This window comes from Nicotiana tabacum, chromosome 11, assembly GCF_000715075.1.
Source record: "Nicotiana tabacum cultivar K326 chromosome 11, ASM71507v2, whole genome shotgun sequence".
In the NCBI taxonomy this organism is placed as follows: domain Eukaryota; kingdom Viridiplantae; phylum Streptophyta; class Magnoliopsida; order Solanales; family Solanaceae; genus Nicotiana; species Nicotiana tabacum.
Window position 1 is genome coordinate 93,875,543 of NC_134090.1, and position 25,304 is coordinate 93,900,846.

At 37.2% G+C, this 25,304-nt stretch overlaps 1 protein-coding gene across 1 annotated transcript; it reads right to left on the reverse strand.

Moving 5' to 3' along the window:
• Positions 1 to 1,742: 1,742 nt before the first annotated feature.
• On the reverse strand, positions 1,743 to 13,550 carry LOC107762276 (protein trichome birefringence-like 33). Its single transcript, XM_075225921.1, has 6 exons — positions 13,304 to 13,550; positions 11,977 to 12,157; positions 2,801 to 2,972; positions 2,512 to 2,711; positions 2,256 to 2,417; positions 1,743 to 2,186 (listed from the first exon to the last, which is right to left on the reverse strand). The coding sequence occupies exons 1-6, from the start codon at positions 13,464 to 13,466 to the stop codon at positions 1,847 to 1,849; spliced, it is 1,218 nt and encodes a 405-aa protein (XP_075082022.1). The 5' UTR covers positions 13,467 to 13,550; the 3' UTR covers positions 1,743 to 1,846.
• Positions 13,551 to 25,304: the final 11,754 nt, after the last annotated feature.

A 25,304-nucleotide genomic window follows, 5' to 3' on the forward strand; every position in this document is an offset into this window, starting at 1 on the left:
GCCAACTTTAGCCATTTTCAAGTTCAAAAATCAAGTTTCTTTAAAAATTCACATTTAGACTTTCCGGAAATTGATACTGACCATGCATGCAAGTTATAAATCATCAAAGAGCGCTATGAGAGGCCTCAAATCATTAAAAGGGGATCTGAAACTTAAAACGACCTATTGGGCCATTACATATTTATCAAATTTAGCTAGCTTTTACTATTTACAAAAATAGCAACAGTTTTTTTTAAAAAAATATATATTAATTTGATCAACATACATTATATATAACTTGTATACAACTTTTTTATTATATAGAATTCGGTCAAAAGATACAAGTTTCATACAACTTATATTTGTATATAACTTTTTTGTCGTACAGAATCCAGTCAAACACATACAAATTTTTATACAACTTGCATACAATTATGTTAGTTGTATATATTTTATATATTACGACATACAAAATACATACAATTTATTTATGCCTTTCTCTTCGAGTTTCAATCTAAAATTCCAATTAAACCAACTCGAATCTTCACCAAACTCCCTCAAAATTGCGATATAAACTTCAAAGAACATTCTCAATCTTTTGCAGCAATACCCAATCCAAACAAATAACAATTTCGCAATATCCAATTTTTGAATTCAAACTTCGAAGTTTTTAACGGCTATCATTTCAGTAATTCATTTTTCGAGCTGTTCATTGTAAAGGTTGCTGACATTTCATCATTAATATAAAAGCTTTACATTAAGGTCCATTTCTTTCTCCTCCCTTTTACATATACAGTAATGTGATATTAAGCATGATATTGGCTCTTTTGGATTTATCTGAGTATGTTAATGTTAAAGTTCAGTCTCGATGTTTATTTTTCATTAGAGAAGTAGTTTAAATCTTAGGAGTCTATATCAGTAGTTTTCTATTGTTTGGTTCATCTTTAATCATAAAATGAGGAAAGAGAGAAAGGGAGAGAGAAAATGGGGATGATCTGAGCCTAAAATTGGAAAGATTGGATTCTAATATACTACTTTGTATACATTGGTAATTATATATAGAATATTTAATTAAATAAGAACCTCTCTAATAATGGTAATTAAGCTCATAATGTAACATAAATAGGTAAAAATATCTTATAAGAGGAACTGGGATTTGGGCTTGAGGAAGGTCATCTTGGTTTCCTTTAATGCTATCCTCAGTATTTTTTCTTTTTAAATCAAACAAAAGCCTACTACCCAAGCTATAACGGCCTGTGGTTTTTGGGGGTTTAATGGACCCCTACATTGTATATTAATATATAAAATGATTACATGATGGAGGGGGCATAAACCTTAACTCTGTTCGACTTGATGATTGATAAGATCAATCTGAATCCACCAGCTAATACAATCCTAAAGGAGGATTCCTCCTTTTACAATTGCAGCTATTAATTCAAAACAAGGAGACTTTTCCCTTTATAATTATTAATGTATCCTTACCCCTATCTGTTAGAAAATGGATAAAAATATTATGATCCTTGTATAAAATATAGCCCCTATTAATAATATTGAGGCTCTTCAAACGATTGAGTAGTTTCCATTCTTCTTAATTAATCAACCTGCAAGTTTTAAAGAAGACTGTTGAGTCTATGTATAAACAGTATATTGTCAATCATGATCAAAGGTGAAGTGATACATTTTTAGCCTAACTTTGAAATTAGGCATGCTATCTTCATCATTCTGAAATTTGAATGGGTAGCAGGCGCAAGAGCTTTCTCAAGTAGCTGAAACATGTTATATAGCCACAAGATTATATCTACATTACAGAGACTGTTTCACATAGTATTGTATAATACAAGTAGGCTTCAAAATATTTTCAAATGTGTCAAGGATAAAACAACTTTGCGAATAAAAGTTCATTCCAAGTATCTTGAAGCCCAGGCAAACACCAATGTGTACAATCAGCATAGCTAACAGGGTTTGCTAGTTGCTCTGGTGTCAATGGATTCCATTGTTTCTTGTAAATTGATGTGTGCGCATCTTTCCTGTAACTCGATAGCTGCGTTATGTTGAGAAACATTATGGGCACTTCTGATTTACTAAATACTTCTCCAATCACTTGCATTACGCTTTTGCTGCTATCTGATCCCCAGTAACTTGGATCCTCTATCTTTGTAGTTTCATTGTAACAATTCCTATCAGGTTTACCTCCCCAATCTATGCTCCTGCCAGATTGATAAAGCCTTATGTTATACTTAAATCTAAAATTTAAGGAATATATGTAAGTTACTCACTTATGATGAGAAGGTGACATGCTAGTGAAAAATACTCTATTTTTCTTTGGATCCATATTCCTCTTCACCCATCTCAACATACTCTTCATTGCCATGCGATATGCATCCTCTGTGGACACTTCAATCATATCTTTCACATCATCCTTGAAAGACCCTTTTTGCCTGTATCAATTAAACACTGGACATGAATTTAAAAAAATTCAATATCAACCCCTATATGAACACCTAAAAGGTAAAAGCGAGCCCAAGAAATTACAAAATCTTGAATGGCATGCCGGTCATCCACCAAAGATAAGTGTTAAACACAATTATGTCAGCCCCTTTCCAATTTTTACCATGCTTATTTATTGAACCTTTACGGACAATTCTATCAGTAATCCTATGTATGACTGCATCATCGGCATTTGATTCTAGCAGAAATGGTGCCCAGTAATACTCAATTTTTGCATTGTAATCCTGCAAGATTAATTAATCAGATCAATGTATATATATCCACAGAATAAGAATTCATGTACAAGTTCAACATGCTTGTAATTTGTAAACACCTTTGCAGTGAAAACAGTGAGGGAACCAAAAGTTTCCATGGATTTGGCATTCTCGGGAATTATTCTTTGGAGAAGGCAAACCATGGAAACAAATTGTCCTCTGTTCAAGGAATCGCCAACGAATAACATCCTCTTCCCTCTAAGGCTTTCCAGCACTAATGTTGCATTGAAACTGCCATTTGCACAATAATTAAAGATGTCAAGAAATGGCCATTGTTGCCAAAAAATTAATAACGCTCAGCCATCTTTACAATGATTTTATGGAAACAATAGAATATAGCATTTACAAAAGTTTATTAGTAGGGAAAATGTCTAAATTTGGCCTTGTACTTACCAGAATTCAAATTTTTTCCTTCTCTTAAAGTTTTGGTCCATTCATAACCTTGATGTTAGCAAATCATCTCCGGTAAGGGCTTCCGATGTGAAATGGGTGGTGTCTATGAGTCCAAATTATGCGAGAAAAAGAAGTCCAAATTTACTCATCAACTTTTGATTATGGTTTAAATCTACTCTTGTGTTTAAGCTTCTTAATTGCGCGATCAATGACAAAAAAAGAGAACATGTCCTAATGGCGGGGTATTGTATGGGCCAAAATCTGACCACAAGATGGTTGTCCTTAAAGGAACGACAAGGGGTCGACTAAGCCGTAGTCGTACCCACGGGGCGTAACAGCGGCGACCACCTCGGCCGCTGTCGAGATCGGGTCGTCAGAAGGCCTGCACGACAACGCATACGTCGTATTACCTGGGCAAGCGAGAAAGAGTGTAGTCATGAGAGGGTCCGTTGGTTAAAGACCGTTGGATAAAGGGGAATGTTAATAATATATATATATATATATATATATATATATATATGTGAAAGGAGAAGGCAAGAAAAGGGGATCCGATTCCACAAAAGGAGAGGAACAATATATCAAAGAGGGGAACAAGAGGAGGTCATCAACAACAAACCCCAACTTATAATCATCATTATCTAATCAACAAAGATAGATCTCTTAGTTATCAACAACTTTCCCTCTTTTCCCTCTTTGTTCTTACAAGTACGGTGCAGACATGTTAAAGATGTAAGCTTCTTATTTACATTTGATGTATGTCAATCATCTTAAGAAATCGTACATAAACTTGGCCTCCTTCGATTGTGATATTTATTGCGTTTGGATTTATAGTCAATTATGATTGGCTAAGATTTACCTTTCATCATGTATCTCATCATTATTATAATATATATATAAAATTAGAAATTGAAATTTCAAAATAGAAATATTTTTTGAAAGATAAAATCATACCAAATAAGAGTTCAAGTCGTAGTATAACAGTCATGTCGTAATCAAAGAATCGTTTATATCATGTCAGCCGTTGTGCTTTGCCATAAATATGAGTTATTATTTCACTATGTGGCTATTTTTAGGTTCCAATGACATCTATAAGAATAGTGCCAAATAAAACCATCACTACGAGAATTGAGAAAATGTTAGTATTTTTTCATGTAGTGTTTCTTAATTAATATCTGACGATTAGCTATAATTATTTAGAAGGTTTAAATGTTAAGGTTATTTACATATAACTCAAATAACTCAGATATTTAACATGGTTAATGTCAAATATCAAAATGGAGAAAAAAAAATTCACTAGCTAAAGAATTTTTTATATTTTTAGATAGCCAACTAAAATGAGTTTTGAATTAAGAATAATATTTTCAATTACATTATTATAAAAATAATTATTATTGAAAAATAATATTTTAGAAATTGAAATTTTAAGAAAGAAATATTTTTTAAGAGATATCAACACACCAAATAAGAATTCAAGTACTAATAAAAGAGTTAAGTCTTATCCAAAGAGTAATTCATTGTTTCAACACTTGATTGTTTTGCCATAAATATGAGTTATTATTTTGCTTCCTGATTATTTTTAGGATCCAATGACACCGGCAAGAATGGTATCAAAAAAGAAAAATAGATAATATCCAATGATTATCTATATTTACTGAGAAAGTGTAAATTTTAATATTATTTACATACAATCCAAATAACTTAAATATTTGACAAGATTAGTGTCCGCGCGTCCGCGCATCCGCGCGGGTACTAATACTTCTCCAATGAAAGCTAAATTAAGCAAACTGGGACTAACCTAGGAAATGTACAGTATTCTCCAATGAAAGTAAAATTAAGCAAACTGGGACTCGCCCAGGGAACACCCAGTATTCTCCAGTAAAAACAAAGCCGAGCACACAGGGGCTCGCCCTGACGCACACATAAACAGTACGGCGATGTGTAATGTTCTCCAAAAAAAATATAATAATAATGATACAACGGGTTACTATTTCGACCTTGCTCGAAATAACATCCCTACGGCCAACGACCATCGCCAAAAGAAAGGTTAGACCTCGCTCGAATTACAACGGGTTACTATTTTGACCTTGCTTGAAATAACACCCCTACGGCCAACGGCCATCGCCAAAAGAGAGGTTCAACCTCGCTCGAATTACAACGGGTTAATATTTTGACTTTGCTCGAAATAACACCCCTACGGCCAACGGCCATCGCCAAAAGAAAGGTTCAACCTCTCTCGAATTACAACGGGTTACTATTTTGACCTTGCTCGAAATAACACCCCTATGGCCAACGGCCATCGCCAAAAGAGAGGTTCGACCTCACTCGAATTACAACAGGTTACTATTTCAACCTTGCTCGAAATAACACCCCTACGGCTAACGGCCATTCCCAAAAGAGAGATTCGATCCCGCTGGAATTACAACGGGTTACTATTTCGATCTTACTCGAAATAACACCCCCACGGCATACGACAATCGCGAAAAGAAAGGTTCGACCTCGCTCGAATTACAACGGGTTACTATTTCGACCTTGCTCGAAATAACACCCCTAAGGCCAACGGCCATCGCTAAAAGAAAAGGTCCGTACTCGTTCCAATTTAAGTCAAAAATTGACTTCGCCCAAAACGGCGACTCCAAGTTCGAACTCGTTCAAATTTAAGTCAGAAATTGACTTCGCCCAAAATGGTGACTCCAAGTTTGAACTCGTTAAAATTTAAGTCAGAAATCGACTTCGCCTAAAACGGAGACCCCAAGTTGTAACTTATCCAAACATAAGTTAGAGCTTGACCTCGCCCAAGGTGGCGAATCTCAATTTGACCCCTTCTCGCCTGAACTAACGAGCATGAAGTTAATCTCGCGCGAACTGGTAAAACCCAAAATGACTTCATTCGGACTCATACGACAGAATCCTACCCGATCAGCACAAGGTCGTTTCCCAGTTAAAAGGATCAGGGACTCCTCACAAAGAAATTTGAAGGCCTACGCCAAAAAGAGAAATATAACAAACGGGAGGGACAAAAAAAAATCAAATGGTACGCAAACAAAGGCGAAGCAATTGTTTTATTTAAATACACGTGCGCAACAGCCGCACCTTACAAAAGGCCGAAACAACCCCCCCACCCCCCACCCCCCCCAAAAAAGAGGAAGAAACAACAAACCAAACAAAAAAAATAAACTAAAAACTATGAAAGCTGCAGCAACTTTTCACTCGGCGTAATCACCGCCGTCCTCCCCATCATTGTCTTCAGGAAAGCCATCCTCAACATTAGAATCCTCGCCAACCTCCGGTGTCGCAGGATCGTAGCCGCAATTGGCGCGAGCCTCGCGTGCCTTCGCTCGAACTTCTTCAAAGGCAGCCTCAGAAACACTGTATGCCTCCCACAAACCCTTGTATATATCTTGTTGGGCTTTGGCATGGACCCACAGCTCACACAAGTGGCGAGGAACAACGGCAACGACGGATTCAACTTGAGCCAACAATTGCGCCATCTCGGTTTCGAGTGCCATGACTCGGTCTCCTAGGCTCAAAGCCTCCCGGACAATTTCACCAATATGCTCCTCGAGCCGCGCCACCCTCAGCGTGGTCGTTGCCCTCTCAGATTGGAAGACGCGGATAGTGTCCTCTAGCTCCGCCGCTCTTGCCAAAGTCGACGTTCGAGCATTCTCGACGTTTTCCGTCTCGTCCACTTTCGTCTCCATCTCGGCCAACTTCACCATCCATTCCGCACTCAAAGTTTCGACTCTGGCGGCATTCTGCTCAAGTTTGACTTGCAACGACAGCACCTTCACCTGAAGATGCTCGCACTCAGCAGCGACCCCCTTTCCTAACTCAAGCTTTTCGTCCTTGGCACGGAGAAGCTCCTCGAGCTCACTGCATCTGTGAATGGACTACATCAGCCCCTGATCCCTTTTCTCCAACTCCTCCCTGATGTATTGGGTGCCAGTACCCGCCTTGAGCCGTTAGTGCATCTCACGGTATTTGTTGCAATACCGCTGATACTTTTCAAGCATCTTCAAAAAAATCTTGGGCCGAGTCTCGGCCCTACAGGCACTCTCGATCTCCAGCATGTAAGACTAAAAACAAAAGAGGATAGGAGTCGATAAAGACCAAGGTAAAAAAAAGGAAGAAGAGAAGAAAAACTAACAAAGAAGAGGAACTCACCCTTAAACCCATCGCGGCCACACCACTGACAATTCGGTGTCGCTGACATCCTAAAGAGCTCCACTTTCAGCGACAGAGCATAGAAGGTCGAACTGCGACATAAAACCACCGTGTCTAGTAGAAGGTTGAGTTCCGATAGAATTTCGATTATTCGGGAAGGACCTCCCGCTCTTACTACAGTTCGGGTAAAGCACTCATCAAACATCCTACCATCGTTAGGATCGAGGTCGGAGTCAGACTCGTAATCATCAACCATAATGCCTTTTTCCCCTCTCTTCTACCGAAGAAGAAGCGTGGTTTGATCGAGATGTCGAAGGGCTACCTAAGACAGCAACGACAGCCTCGGTACACCATCTCTCCGCCATATTAGCCTGTTGACCGCTCACAACAGACGTAGCCTCTGCGGCTAGGTTGGCACCACCGCTGGTTTCGAGCACCGCCAAGGCAATGTCGCCCCTCGAAGATGTTTCAGCTTGAGGAGCCACTTCCAACACCACCCGTCGTCTCTTCGACGGGGACTCTCCACTACCGACTCGGGAAGATTCGCCTGTTGAACGGGCAGCAGGAATCGGAGTATCTGGTTGAGGAGTAGCCTCCGCGCACACGACTCCGACCGCAGACACGGATTGGGTAATAGCTCTCGGCACAGGTCGGATAGCGGCCCTCGGCATAGGCCGGGCAGGGGGTGCCAGTTGACGGAATGCGTGTAGAGGAGCCCTCGTCCTTCGCACTCTCCCTGTCAACAAAGAAAGACGATCATATAACGATAAGGTTAAACCATGAGGTAAAGAGTAAAGAAAAACTGCAGCGGGCTGACTCACCGGTGAGAGGCTTACGCCCATACTTCTCATGGAAGGACGCCCACTCACGAATCCCCATTGTATAGGGGACAAGATCGGGATGTCGATCAGGATCGAGGTCAGGGTCAGACTCGTAATCATCAACCATAACGCCTTTTCCCCTCTCTTCAACCGAAGAAGAAGTGCGGTTCGATCGGGATGTCGAAGGGCCGCCCAAGACAGCAATGGCAACCTCGGTACTCCATCTCTCCGCCATATTAGCTTGTTGACCGCTCACAACAGGCGTAGCCTCTGCGGCCAGGTTGGCACCACTGCCGGTTTTGAGCAACGCCAAAGCAATGTCGCCCCTCAAGGATGTTTCGGCTTGAAGAGCCACTTCCAACACCACTCGTCGTCTTTTCGACGGGGAATCTCCACTACCGACTCGGGAAGATTCGCCCGTTGAAAGGGCAGTAGGAATCAGAGTCTCTGGTTGAGGAGTAGCCTCCGTTCACGCAACTCCGGCCGCAGACATAGATTGGGTAATAGCTCTCGGCACAGGTCGGATAGCGGCCCTCGGCATAGGCCGGGCAGGGGGTGCCAGTTGACGGAATGCGTGTAGAGGAGCCCTCGTCCTTCGCACTCTCCCTGTCAACAAAGAAAGACGATCATATAACGATAAGGTTAAACCATGAGGTAAAGAGTAAAGAAAAACTGCAGCGGGCTGACTCACCGGTGAGAGGCTTACGCCCATACTTCTCATGGAAGGACGCCCACTCACGAATCCCCATTGTATGGGGGACAAGATCGGGATGTCACTCATGGATATCGTTAACTAGCGGGGGAGGTAGTCTTACGGCGGCAAAAGCAAAAATAATTCCATAGCTATATCACCTGAAGGAGAACGATCGGCAATCGCCTTAAGAGAAATCACAAAATAAATAAAGGAAAACTCACGAGCGAAATTCCATGTCTCTGGGAACCCTGCCGAGTCTGCCACAAGGTGTTCAATCCGCACATAGAAGTAGCTTTCCCAAAAGCGGCGATTGTCCTTATCGTCTATATTCACCACTAAACTCTTGTTTCCTCGATGGAGCATATGGATAATTGAACCCCGAAGAAAATGAGGGGCAAATATGTGAAGCATATGCCTCAAAGAAATTCCTCGTACGGCAAGCTCCGCGTACTTGATAAGCATGAGGAAGAGTTTGCAAACGTACGAAGAAAGCTGGGTCGGGCGCACTTCATAGAAGCAACAAAAGTCTACCAATAGAGAGGGAAGAGGAATTGTGTACCCGATGACAAAGGGGTACACGTAAAATGCGCAGTACCCCGGGCGATGCAGATGTACAATGTCCTCCCCTATCGGAGCAGGGATTGCCCACTTGGACTTGAGCGCCGTAATCGCCGCTCCATCCATAGTGGAAGGGACAGGATCTGGCTCGTCTTTGGCAGGACTATTAAAATCTGTCCTCATCTTCCCCGGGCGGGGAACTATCTCATCCATTGTCAGAAACCTCTCGTCTTCCTCCACCTCCATTCCCTCTTCAAGAAGGGGCACACCATTTTTCGGCACTGGAGCTTTAACAAATCTATCAGTCTGAGAATAAGTACCAACCATTTTTCTGTCGATCGAAATAAACAAGAATGATGAAAGAAAAGGGAGAATGACCACGTCAAATTCTGACGAAAGCAGAAGTATGAAACCCTGAAGAATGTAGGAGTTTGTAAAATTCTCTTAGGTAAATTGAAAAGCATAACACTCAAATGAAAGATTCCCCTTATTTATAGGAATGCAAATGTCCTGAGCGGGAAACCCAAGAGCCGCCAATCAAAAAACTGAGAGGGCACAAGAAACGATACGGTGCCTGGAAAACGTGCGCCATGGTGACACATTTATTTATCATAACTTGATGCAACGGTTCAACTTTGAACTGACATAACGATCCATTGAGACTCCTGAAGCGTCATGTCGCCATGAAGACCTCGTTCCGCGCATAATGTTCAGATTTCTCCTAACTTTTGAATCAACAGAATCCGCCCATCGAATTCGCAAAAAGACGACCCCGACTGGCGTAGGGACTAACTGTATTGGTCAAAACTGACCACAAGATGGTTGTCTTTAAAAGGAACGACAAGGGGTTGACCAAGCCGTAGTCGTACCCACGGGGCGTAACAGCGACGACCACCTCGGCCACTGTCGAGATCGAGCCGTCAGAAGGCTTGCACAACAACGCATATGTCGTACTACCCGGGCAAGTAAGAAAGAGTGCAGTCATGAGAGGGTTTGTTGTGTAAAGATATATATTACCAACATGAGATGATTCGTTGGGTAAAGACCGTTGGATAAAGGAGAATGTTGATAATATATATATATATATATATATATATATATATATATATATATATATATATATATATATATGTATATATATATAACTACACTCTTTTTCGCTTGCCCGGGTAATACGACGTATGCGTTGTTGTGCAGGCCTTCTGACGGCTCGATCCGATTCCAAAAAAGGAGAGGAACAATATATCAAAGAGGGGAACAAGAGGAGGTCATCAACAACAAACCCCAACCCAGATTCGGCTACAACTGTTTATAATCATCATTATTTAATCAACAAAGATAGATCTCTTAGTTATCAGCAACTTTCCCTCTTTTCCCTCTTTAATTTGTTCTTATAAGTACGGTCATGTTAAAGATGTAACCTTCTTATTTACATATGATGTCTGTCAAATATCTTAAGAAATCATATATAAACTTGGCCTCTTTCGATTGTGATATTTAATGTGTTTGGATTTAGAGTCAATTATGTTTGGCTAAGATTTACCTTTCATCTTGTATTTCATCATTAATTAGTTTAGCTAAAAGCTTCAACACTTTTTTTTGTCAAACAGGTATATAAATATTGGACAAATAATTTAATAAAGGGTGAAGTTGCTCAATTTGAAAGAGTAAAGAAGTGAATCCTTCTCCCTGATTAGTATTAAAATTTACTAAGTTAAAAAAGTAAAGAGTTAAAAGAATATAATGAAGATCACGTAAAGGCCGAATTTGATCAGAGCTACTGCTTAGAATGGGCACCGCCCAGGTCTAGGAACAAGACCAACACTGAACAATGAGTCAATGGTACAACGTTTTGGCAATTGCAGATAGAGCGGTTGAAGTAAACAATAAATAGTTATACGTTATTAGGATGTAGTCAACAAAGTTGGGAGTCACTAGCAGAGTTCAGGTTGACTCCTAATGACTTATTGCACAAACACGTAAACGAATCTAACTTAATATAATACAGTCAAACCTCTCTATAACAGATTCGAGTGTTCCAGATATTTTTGAATGTTATAGAGAATTGATGTTATAAAAAACATATATTATAACAGAACATGAAATTTGGTTCCGAAAAAACTTAACTTTTATAGTAAAGTGTTATTATATAAGGATATTGTTATAAAAAAAAATGACTATATGCTACTAGCTAGTGTGACTTCTTATACCGTCTGGGTTTTGGTTAACTCTTTCGCTCCCCTCCTATTTTATCGGGACCTCTTCCAGCGTAGCTATATATAGGATAACTTTTTCTATTGTAAAACTTAGAAAACTTAGAAAAATTAGAAAAAATATTCAAACATTACTACTAACCCCTAAACTACACCCTTACTCCTACTAATCTCTCCTTGACCTTATAGATTATTTTTTAAGTTACATCTAGCCAATAATTTTTTTTTAACCTTTAATTAACTTGGTCGATAAAAAGACTACAATAGCGGGACATAGGTCTCGAGATTGAGAATTTAGATTTAACTAAATGGGATGTTGGTCAAGATCAGTAGTTTATAATATTCAAACGAAACAATAAATTTAATAATAAATTGGCAGAAACAAAGTGGGTTACCTAGGAAGAGAGCAAGCATGAGGTTGCCATCTCCAATGCAGATAGTCTTTGTCTGGACGACCATGTTGTTGGCAAGTTAACTGTGGTTGTATGTAAGGACACTCGTATTCCTCGTATAAAGGTCCGCCCTTTTCCCAAACCCACCTTCCTTTGAACACATCACACCCTTCTTCTCTTTCTCCTATAGCAAATGGCAACTTTTTTTTCACTACCGGCACCACAAAATAATTCAAAACACAGTTCACCGTGCACAGAATTTAATTTCTATAGATTCATTTACCCAGCAATTCTTATTGGAGAGTTCAAAATAATATGTAACTGTCACACTTGAGATTTGAAAATGCATTTATGCGTGTCAAAGGAATTCAAAAATTTATTTATGAAAAAACAACATTTTATCCTATCTCTCCGATGAAGTTCATTGCATGTGGTTCTGTCATTGTCTAAAAGATACTCCCTCCGAAACAAAATAAGTGATTTTCTAGTATTTTTTTTGATCCAAAATAAATGATTTTTACAGATTTTAAGAGAACATTAATATTTTTTCCCTATATTGCCCCTGGAACTAAATATTGTTGGAATATGTGTTATTAGAGTGTTTATTTCCAATGCAATTGAATTCTTCCATATGATCAGATTCACGTTTCCACTTCTCTAGTTCTATTACTCTTCAACTATGACATACTCACAGTTTACATCAGATTATACAATATTAGATTCAAGTTTTGATTATTTTGTGTTGTAGCCATGCTTATTTCATCATTTTAGAAAATTAAACCTTCTTTTGTAAGAGAATTCTTGGTGTGAAATGTTGAAATTTTTGGCTCCATTTTATATTTTGTTGATATTTAAAACTAAAATTCTAGGCAAATTGAGATTCTTTCTGAAAATTTGAAATCATTTTTCAAGCGTTGCTTCATCTGACATATTGAGATCATTGCTAATCATGAATGTTCTGCCGTTGCGTCTTCCATTTGCTTCATTAAATGTTTAGTGAGAGTTGAGAATAATCACATCTCAAATCCCAAAATGAATAGCAAATGATAGTATGGTCATTTTTATTGATATTTAATGTTAAAAGGTGATTTTCTTAATCTGTGTGAAAATATTCAAAAAATCACTTATTTTGGACCAGAAGGAGTAACTACGGATAATTGTCTATAATATATAGCAATAATTAATAGCTGAAAAATAAGGTAAATAACACGATAAGGATGTAAAATCTTTTACATTAAGTTAAATTCATTAATACAATGACAACACTTCTAAGCCTTAGATTAAATATAAAAGAGAAAAGGGATTAAGGCGAAGGGCTTGAATTACTTACTGATTCTTGAGAGTTTGGTATGACATTGGCTGAAGACTTCACTGTAAAGAATAACAGCAATGAAGAGGATGAAGGCTAATAAAGTGAATAGAAAAGGAGAAATTAGACGAGTTTTTCTGAGAAGAAGAGAGGAAGAAGGAGATGAAGAGGGAGGTGACTTCATTTGTGTGGAGCCTTTGGCTGGCTGTTTCTATGTCCTTTTTCGTGGTTTTAATTAGTAACGGGAAAAGATTTACGCCAGTATGCCACCCACCGAATTCATGTGCACAAATATTGTTTTACTGAAATTTCTCTTTTGAAGCTAGTTCCATAAAAAAAATAAAGGTAAATATAATTACGCTAAATATTCATGTGACATATATGACTCAAACATCTATTTTAAAATCAAACACATAAACACTCATATTATGAAAATATTGTATCAATATATCATTTTGAATTAAACAATTAAATTCTTTATACATAATCTCATAGAGAAATATGTATTTTTAATCGCTTTAAAAAATAATAGCCGATAATATATATATATATATATATATATATATATATATATATATATATATATATATATTATATTATATTATATATAAGAATATACATATTTTATATAATTTTTGGCTAGAGAATGCAGTTAGTTTCGGTCGAGCAGCCAATTTTGTATTTTGCCCAACATTCTACGTAAAGGAATACCCGTCTAACTAATTAAACTTTAAATATTTAAAGTGGAACAAGAGAAAATTTAAAAACAATGTGCGAAATTCCTATATCATGTGGTAGACATTATAAATTCTTACAACTTACAAATTAAATACCTAATTACATGTTCAAAATGTAATATTACTAATAACAAATACATTTTATGAAGTAACTTTTGGTCATTTCTTATTTAATGGCTTTGAAAAATACATGTTTCAAAAACATTTTTTCTCTTTTTAATCAAAGGTGCTATAATTTTTTTTATAGAAATATTAATTCTATATATGTATTTCATTAAATCAAATACATATGAATTTTCTATTTGAAATTTTAATTTGTCTTTGTGCTATTCAATTTTAATACACATAGTTATGGATTACCTCGTAATTTTTAAAAACTAAATACTTAACACCTTATGAAATAAAAATATTTTTCAAACTAATATTTGTGCAGGATTTCCAAAATATTAAGAGTTTAAATGTTTGATTTTGAAATAAAGAGGATGTGCCTTATGTTCAATCTTTAAGGGTCTAAACATTAAACCTATTATATTTTTAAAATTATAAATTCAGATTTACTATCTTTGCAATTTAAGTGAATTTTTTTAGTTAATTCCTTGGATGATCATTCAAACTTATGAGAATATTCTACCAAAGTCATTTTATTGGGTTTGGAATGATAAAGTCACCCAACCATTATTATTTGACACAAAAAATAAGGAAAACTCATTAAGCATGCTATGTCATATTAAAAAAATAATTTTTAATTATAAAACTTATTTAACCCATGTCCCTATTTAACCCGCATGATAAAAGAATATGTTTATATTAAATTCTCTTAGACAAAATCGGTCATAGCTACCATTTCCTTGTCTATGTTGTAAGATCGTTTAATATATTAATGTTAAGAACTTTTCAAAGCAGTTTATATTATTTTCTTTTCAAACTATAATATACTAAGTATTAGTTAGAGTAATTTATAGTTTTACAATGGTTTCCAGTCTCTAAAGGCCAGAAAATGCAGTGAATGAGGACGGTGGAAGCCAAAACATTACAACCTATTTCTTAAACATTGAAAGGTTAATCAAATAATCTACTTTAATTTAAGCATAAATTGTACTGTATGTATATCTCCCTATGGAGACACTGGACTCACGGGTTTGATTTTAAAATAACGGTTTTAAATATAATTCCGAAAGAAAGATTCATATATATATATATATATATATATATATATATATATATATATATATATATATATATATATTTCTCTTAATATATGTCTGGATTTAAAATAAAATTTTCATTAATTTTGGTCTTTATTCTAGATTTTTAAAGCCTAATTTTTGGATGTAAAAGCAAACGAGCTTGAATAGAAAACCAGAAAAAGAGCTTCTAGTCTGGGATTTGGTGGGATTACAACAGAAGCAAGCACAACTATTTTATTACCTCACGCGCGGATGTTTTTAAGACTAAAAAAAACTATTTTAATGACTGGATAATGTAAAGTAAGTACTTTCTTCTGTCAAAAGTTTTATTTGTCATCGTTATTTCGATCCTTTTAACAAGAATTTAATACTTTGTAAAAAACTAAAATTTTGTTATTTTAAAATAGACTGATTTTCTTATCAAGTAGGTTAAACAAATATAAGAGACATGGATTACATAATTTTTATTATTAATATTTTTTAACATGACATGACATGCCAAATAGGTGTTCTTTACTTTCTGAGTCAAAAAGTAATCGTTTGATGAGTTTGTTGTTCTAAACAAAACAAAAACAACTTTGGTAGGTTATTCTTATAAATTGGGCGACCATTCAGAAAATTAACTCGTTAATTTTTTCACATAAATTTATGTTATGCATCGAAAAGCTACATCCATATGCTTACACTTGAGTTATACTATAAAGGCGTTTTGTATAATTTATCAAAAAAGTAAAATATCCTTTCCTGAGAGCACCAACTTCTACAAGCCTGTCTTTTAAATTAAAGGCTTCAAAATATTTGTACGCCAGTATCGAATTTAATTTCATTCTTATAGTCTTTTTTATGAAAGGAAAAGAAGACTTCAAATTTTGTATAGGCTTGAATAAAATTTCATTCGCACAGGCCTTGTATTAGATTTTTTTTTTTTAATTTAAAAAAGGCCTCTACAAGTGGTTGCCTTGGGTGATTGTGCTGGCAAATAAATTTCATGCTACTATACAGCTATCTTTGAAATAGAAATTTCATTAAAATAATATTTCTGCAGACATACAAAGTCTGTGGGTTGTTCCAAACTACATGTTTCAAAGGTGAATGGAGCATTTGTCATGTTCCTAATCCATGTTTCTGTGGAGTGTGGAGCATTCATCTTGTTCCTAGCTAGCTAATTAATAATATCATGTTTCAGCATCTTGGTTGTTTTCTGAGGTGAGGGAAGAAGAGAGAGAAAATATAAAGCAGTGGTTCAAGATTGATCTAATCGAACAAAATTGTTTCATCCAATAAAGAAATCTATGTTCCATTCAGGGAAATGGAGGGAATATTGCAACCAAGCGGAGGTAGAATGAGGTTCATCAAAATTCCAAATTTCCTTTGTCAAAAAATTATATTGCGTATATAATGTTAATTTCTTTTCTTAATGCATATATGTATCACGATCCAGAATTCTAATCTAAGGATTGTGATGCGCCTAACGTCCACTTGCTAGGTGTTGATATCCAATTTTTTCCTGTATATTTTATATATACAAAATACTTTCAAAATATCCTATGTATGCATACATAGGTATATCCAAACGTTTTAGTATTTTTCCTAATTTTAAAAGATTTTTTAAATTAATTTATTGCCCTATTTTAGCAGTACAAAAACTAATAATTATTCCCAAAATCATCATTTTGGTGAATAATTTATTTTATTCTCATATTTATACCAAAACATAGCTAAAGTAATTTTTACGCATTTTTACAAATTTATTTAGTATTTTTAAAGCTAAATTGCATATAATTGTAATTTTAGTCCATCTTAAGATTTAATTACGTTTATAATTACAAAATTGATTCTAGTATTTTTAATTTAATATTTATACATTATTAATTAATTCAATACTTTAAATTTGTTTTCAGAAATCATTTTACTATTTTTTATAAAATAAAAGGGAGAAAATGGCTATTTAAATACCAGCCCTATTTTATTTCAATTTTAGCCTAAAATAGCCCCAATTAACCCCAAACGGGCCAGCCCAATTCCTAAAATAACCCGCTTATCCAACCCGCCTGATTTCCCCTTTTGATCCAGGCAGTTGATCATTTTGATCAACGGCCAAAATTTCCCCTTTCCTTTTTTAATTCCCAAACACCCCCATCCCTATCCCATTTCTCACCAACCGCCGCATCTGAATCCTCTCATCTCTTAAACTCTCTCGAACCTTCCCCTAACCCTAGCATCCTCTCATCATCCTCACCTCAAAACCCACCGGAATCCATGTCTTCTCAGGCCATGGAAACCTTATACTCACTTCCCTTTGCTCTTATACACTTGGTCCTTGAAGATTCGAGGTCCGACCTTGAAGGTTTTCGTCCAGATCTTCGCCGATTCAAGGTTCTACGGCCATCTCCGGCTTTGCTCCGGCGTATCCTGGTCTTAAGAGCCTGTTTCTGACTTCTCCGACTCAGATCAGAGACCTTTTCAAAGCCTTTCTCATTCTAGGGTTCTTCTGAAACCCTAACCCTTCGAGGTTTTCTCTGATTTTTTCTTAGATCTATTCTATATCTATGCTCTACTTGAGTTTTTAAACGTTTTCTCCAACTTTTCTTTCAAAAATTACTTCTTTCCGATTTAGGGTTTCTGAAAAAGCTTAAAATGTTTTTCCGACTCTTCTTTTCCTTTCTTTGTGTATATTTGTCATGCATGTGCTTCTACTGCTTTCTTATGCTATACATGTTCTTCTGTGCTTTGTTTTTCTATTGTGTTTTGTACCATGCTCGCATGTTTATCTTGCTGTATTTTCCTATATGATCTTTTGCTATGCTTTTCCAGTATTTTTGTGTTCTTCTACTGTATGTATTTCCTACTGAGTTCTTAAGTTTTGTTTGCCTTCTACTGAACTTTGTCTGAGTTCTTCTAAAAGACCTCTTTAAACATGTTTCTTCTACAGTTTTCTTAAGTGTTATAAGTGTTATACCATCTCTTTTCTCTTCTGAACCTTGGCTATGTTCCTTCGGAAAAGTACTTTCTTCTGCTATATCTCCTATTGTGTTCCTAAGTGTTATTGCTTTTTCTTCTACTGAACCCTTGTTAATCCCTTCTAAAAGGTTCTCTTAAACATGTTTCTTTTACTGTCGTGACTATTCTCTCATTTTGCTCCTACACTCTGTCTGCTTTGAATGTTATTTGTATTTGCTTGTCTTCTCATGAGATTCTGAAGAGAAATCTTTGAGCCTGTTGCCTACCCATCTCTGTATTCGACTCGAGTCAGAAACCCTAGAATTTGGGGGTTTCCTCCGAGTTTGGTCATATGATCAAACTAGGGTTCTGTTTGAGGACCCTTGACTCTTTCAGGCTTATTTCTAGGTCTATGAACTAAGTGTGAACTTCTTTTGTTTGCACACAATTCTGATTCTCCTACACTAGACTCTTCTATTGAATAGCCTGACAAATTTCTTCATGTTTAACGTGTCTGTGTGCTTTTATATATGAGGAATCTTTCTTCAAAATGGTTTTCCAACTTGTGATTGATTCAAAATTCCTTTTAATAAGTTTAATTGATTGGTACTGATTTTCCTTAAGTCGAAATCCTTCCCATCTTTCTGACCTGGTTCATTCATACGAAATCCTCAATTTCTGATTTACTAGTTGTTAACTGATTTCCTTTCCTTATTTGCACAAACCATGTACTATCAAGACTTTGTCCTTAAATAAACCTCTATGTATTTACCCCTCTTGTACTGCTCTGGAAAAGTTTTGATTGACCCCTTTCCTTAATTATTTTGCCCGTTTGAAATCAAAATCCCTTAATTAAAGGGAGACATTGTGTTATTGATTTCCAAACTATTTTCTTACCTATTTCTACTTGCTTTCTACACTATAAAAGGGCACGACCCTTCTGCACTTTGGGACACCTTCAATTCAATACTTTTACACTTCAGACTTCACAATTCTCTTCTAAACTCATAGCATTCTGATTGCTCGTTTACACTTTGGCTTTACAAGACTACTGCTTTCTCTTTATTTGTTTTCTCTGAAACTGGTATGTCCTAATTTTAGTTTCAGCATCCCCAATGTGTTTACTTAAAGTTTTTATATCCATGGTTACTTTACTGCTTATGTAAAGTTCAATATTTAACTTAACATGCCTATGTTCTACTGCTTGTTTCTACTGTGAATCTTTCCTCCCTACCCCATTACCCCTATGTGTTTGTAAGTGGTGACTTAGGGCATGACAACATGAGTTGTTCCCCATGACCTAAGTTCTGAATCTGTGAGGTCCTAACCTCTAACAGGCTGGAGGGTGTGCCAGCATATCCCATTGTTGAGTATGCCCATCAGTCTGCTTTTCTTGTGTTCTTGCAAATTCCCTACTCCCCTATACCCCTCTAGGCACTGATTTCAAGTTATTCCCCTCTTCCATTTCCCTTTTTTTTTAGAATTTCACTCCTGCACTCGCACTCTTTCTTAGCTTCTAAGTTCTTCCCCCTCTTGTGAGCCTTACCTTGGGACCTTGAATTCCCTCTGAACTTGTACACTTGAGGGCTGGCCCTTCCACACTGCACTATATCCTAATCTGGTTACACATTTGGGTGTGAGCACTGCCCAGAGTCCCTATGAGGCTCTTAAGGAACTCTGACACATCCAAATGAGAGAAAGGCTTTGGTTCATGATCTCTTGAAGTTGGTTCATCTCATACTTCAGACATGGAGTCTGAATTAGGCTCCCCTTGTTTGTACTTTAATTCCTGATGTAATTTTGCTTTTCTTATTCATTCGGGGTTGTAATAACTTGTAATAAACGATCGAGGATGGCTAGTGAAAAAGGGAGGGAATAAATGTATGCAAAGGGTAGATAACTTGCCTATAGGTTTACTAATTTCTGCATTCACATAGATATCCTGCCTGTAGGTTTATTAATTTCTCCATTTACATCCTGTCTACAGTTTACTTATGAATTTCTGCATATCATGTAGACATCTTGCCTATAAGAGTTTCTTTCTGAATCTATGCACTCACATATAGAAATCACGCCTATAGAATTCTGCATTCGCATATAGACACCAGGACTATAAGAACTTCTGCATTCTCATCTTTAGATAACATGTCTATAAGAATTTCTACATAGATACCATGGCTATAGGATGCACATGCATGTAGATAATATGCCTATAGGACCTTTCTGATTCTTGCATACTCCTCTCTCATTAGGCAAACATAATTATAGGCCTTAATAATCAGTGTAAGTAGATATCACGTTCGTAATAAAATACAACACCTAGACAACATGTTTCTGCACTTCTCTATAATAGTGTTTTAAGTTAACAAACACTTAGAAAGCATGCCTATAAGGGTTCTAATCAAAATCTGAACCGCCTCACTCATTTTAAGTTTAATCTGTTAGTAGTAATGTGTTATTAATCGTAGAACTTGTTTTATTCTGTTAAAACTGGAGACCTTTCTATCATCAGTTTACCTCTTTGTTTCTGAAACCAGTAGATATCATGCCTATAGGTTTTGCCTAGCACTTAGGCAAGCAATAGGGTAAAAGTTTTAACTGTACAAGTCTTTATTGATTACAACCAGCAGATAGGTCTAATTTAGACTTCTTATATGAAAATATGTGATAAATCAGTCTGCTTTAACTTATTAAGTTTTAATTAGACCCTAATCAGTATGTGCAAGACATGCTAAACCATATGCTTTTCTTTGGTTTAAGGAGGTCTATTTGAGCCGTACCTGTTTATGTGCTTTCCCAATGCTTGTTATATATATCTTTTGATTGTCGCCTTAGAATTTTGTCTTTTTAATATCGTAAAAACCTCATACCCCTTCCTTTTTAGGAATAGTAGTCCCAAATACCTCCGGGGCTGATAGGATTGGGGCGGGTAATAGCATGCAATAAGTAAACGAGACCATTCCGCGTTTAATACCATAACGGGGTGGGAAAGGGTAGATATGGATATGATGACCACGCGATAATGTCACGTGTAGCCCCTCATCGAGGAGTGATTACCGGACATTGCGTGGGGTGATCCATATTATTTATAAACCTAGGACCCCCTTTCCTTTGTTTTTTTTCGTTTCTTTGTTTCTTTGAAATTTCAAACTGTTTCTCTCAGCCTTCTTTTAATTCTTCCCAACTTTGTTTATTTGTAACCATTATGTGAAAACCCCCTCTTACTTGAAGTTTTATTTGCCTACGTGTCGTTTGCGCTTAAAGTCACAATAATTGTTTGGCCGGGAACCACACTAGTAGATCCTAAGAGGTGTCTAACACCTTTCCCTTGGGATAATTTCAAGCCTTTACCCAATCTCTGGTTACTCAAAAACAAACCCTTATTAGTGTCCTAATGCACTTTAATCATTAGGTGGTAACTCTCCAATTCAAACCCAATTCCCGAAGGGGAACGAGAATGTCCTAATCCCGATTTCGTGAGAAAAAAAGGGGGCGCGACACTAGGCAAGCCAACATTAATATACAATTAATCATTGTAAAACCAATTAAAATCAATTTAATAAGCAATAAAGTTTTAGAGATTTTAAAAGTAGATATAGTGACTCCAAATGTTGACTAATCAAACCCCGAAATCTGGTGTCACAAGTACATGAGTATTCTAACAATGTTATAGACAAAGTGTGAAAGAAAGTACAACTATTTGAAACAAAAATAAACAATATAACTAGATAGGAAGGAGACTTCGGGGTTGCAGACGCCTTGCAGCTATATCTCAAGTCTCCGTAATCAGCTAGTCCGAGCAAGCCTCCACTAACTGTTGTTGGGACCAACACCAGAATCTGCACAAGAAGTGCAGAAGTATAGCATGAGTAAAACCTACCCAGTATACTCGTAAGTGTTGAGCCTAACCCAGACGAGGTAATGCCGAAACTATGACAAGACACCTACTAAAATCCTATGCAGATATATGCATTAAGCAACAGAAATAACAAGTAGAGCATTTAAAATAATAAGGGGAGGGAACATGTAAAAAGGGAAGTAAGATAAGAACGGCAAGTACAAAAATCACCACGTAGCCTTTCTTCAAAATAATAACGATGCAACCATAAATCACATATCCGGTAATCAAATAAAGCAACGAATCAACAATGGCACAGGATTACCCTTCATGCTTTTACTCTCATCCTCACCATGTAATATCATAAATGCAATGGTACGACATCACCTTTCGTGTTTTAACTCTCATCCTCACTATATAATAATGATATGATAAATGAAATTGGCACGACATTACCTTTTGTGTTTTACTCTCATCCTCACGTTATAGGATAAATGATAATAAGGCAATCAAGTGCACGACATCACCCTTCGTGCTTTAATCCTCACAATCTCTCAATCATTGATAGTAATATGCAAATTAGGTACCGCAACACCCTTTGTGCTTTTCACTCTTCCTCACCAAACAACAACAATAATCCAAGGTAGAAATGCAAGGTGGAAAGTAAATTTCACTTCAATTATAGTGTCATGATAAACAACTCCACTTTCAATATTCCAACAACTCCAAAATAAATAATAAATTCGAAGGTGAACAATTAAAAAATAAGAATCTAACTAAGGAATGAAAATCATAGTCAATGGAACAACATAGTACAATAAAATAATTTTCATCGACATGCTTTAACACAATGACAACGCATATATACTCTTCACCTTACATATACGTCGTCCCCTCACATAATTCACGTAACAAATAAAACTCCCTTAAAAACATATCAGAGATCTAAGCCCAAGTAAGTGGCACTGCGTCAATTGGCCTACTCTCCTCATAAGCCTACCACCATCTATATGGTGACCCTGTCAACTGGAAAAAATAGTAAGATCAACCCTGCTTACTTCCACTATGCCCATAGTATGAAGAATACAGTGACACTGATCCAGAAAATCTTGTGCATCCTCAGAAGTTGCGCCACTAAAAGTAGAAGGATCATACTTCTTGAACTTCTCAAGTCTCTTTTGCTCCTCCTCTAATGCCACTGGCCTGACCTCAGGCTGAACCGCGATAACGGGTTGTACCAGCATAACACCCGGAATTTTATCAATATGGGCCCACGACTCTAGAGTATGGGAGGCGGGAGTCTGGGCTCCTCCCCAGCCTGAGAAGTAGCTAGTGCGACTGAGATCAATCCCGCCTGAGCCAAGGTGCCGAACATACTCAGAAAATGTGCCAACGTCTCCTAAAATCCAAGGGTAGCAACAAGCGCCTCAAATGCCTACTCCCCAATCGGAGTTACTGGTGGCTCCTCAACTGCTACTCTAGCAGTTGTTTAAGCTGTAGCACGTGCCCCTCCTTGACCTTTACCTCGGCCCTGGGCTCTCGCAGCTCTAACAAGGGGGCAAGTGTTTGTTCATCTGAACTCCGAAACCAATAGATCCCCACGACAGGAATGAAAGAAGTGAAATTTTCCTAATAGTTCTGTAGCCTTTCGAAGATAAGTACAAACATCTTCGCATCGATCTGCTAGACTCTACTAAACTTGTACATGACTCGTAGAACCTATGAACCTAGAGCTCTGATACCAACTTGTCACGACCCAAAATCACACCTTAAGGATCGTGATGGCATCTAGTCTCTAAAACTAGGTAAGCCAAACCCTTACAACAATTAAACCAATTAAACATGGTATTATGAAGCAGAATTTAATATAAAAGCAGAACATAAAGGTTATAAAATCCAACAAGGCAATAATCACAACAAATCTCCAAGACTAGGTAGTATAGAGTCACGAACTCTACTGAATACATAAATATATGTCACTTCCTTAGCCTTAAATTAAGCGTACGTGCGACACTTGGTAACTTGCTCACGATCTTGCACAACTTGCTCACGTTTTTGCTATGCCAAGTCTGCCTTACTACACTCAAGATTGCAAAGAGAATGTTAGAACACATGAGAATTGTCAAAGGAAGCTTTTGTATTATAGAGAACTTGATTGTTTTGCTTGATGAATTACATATGAATAGACCCTTTTATATACGAGTCTTCTAGGGGCTAGTATGTAAATATTAGTCGTTGCCCAAGTCTCTTGTTATTTACAAGTAAGTCCCTTTTCTAGAATTCTCTACATAACTAGAATCTTCCAGGGACTTTTCTAGCAATCCATCAGTTTCTAGAGTCTTTCTAGGAAAACCTCTATATTTCTCTAGAACCTTCTCACAAGTGCTACTCTATTTCATATGTAAGCTTCCACATGGCATTAATATATGCCAAATGGCACCTCCGTGACATGATGATATGACGGGTCATGACACTCTCCCCCACCCAATTTTGTGTCGCCCTCGACAGAAAGCATCGACACGTACGCGTGCACCTCGCCTCTGCGTCGCCGAAGATCTTTGTCTTAGCCATGATACTCTATGGAGCGGTTCGCCTTCCCATTTCACAAGGTACTGGTCACCTTTCTTCTTATGTCGTTTGTACTTTGGACGACTAGCAATGATGGCCTCGATCCTCCGCCCATAAGATGCATCTCCTTGATCTTGGCCTAAATCTCCCCATAGCTAAACCATGTATAGAAGCTTCTCAAGCATTGGGTCTATGCTTTCACTCCCTATTTGGCTGCCCTCCGTAGTTCCAGCCTTGTGAGCAAACTTGACCCATCTTCTTGGTGCATCTTCTAAGTCTGATTGCATTCCACCACTTTGTAACTTACAATTCCCTTCAACTATGTCCACCCAACTTTTCTTGCTACCACCATGCTCTATTTTCATGGCGCCAAGATAGGCTTTGGAATCTCCTATTTTTGACTTAGATTCCAAGCGCATCCCTCCAATGCAGGCGGTCCTTCATATGTCACCCTTGTGTCCCTGAGCAAAATTTCCGATCATTGTTACAAGCTTCTCCAACTCTGGGCATTCACTTGCCTGATGTGATCCTTTACAGAAGCAACACCCTCCCTTAGGCACGTACTTGCTATTGTTTTTCGGCCCATTGTCGTTTCTCTTGGACCCCTGACCATTATATGATGGACCCTTGCCATTACCCTTTTATACCTCGGTCATGCCTTTCCCATTGTCCTCATCATGATCTCCCTCACCCCTTTCGGCGTTGCCTTCTTTGGACTTGGCAGGCTCCATCTTGAAGTCAACAAGTGACTC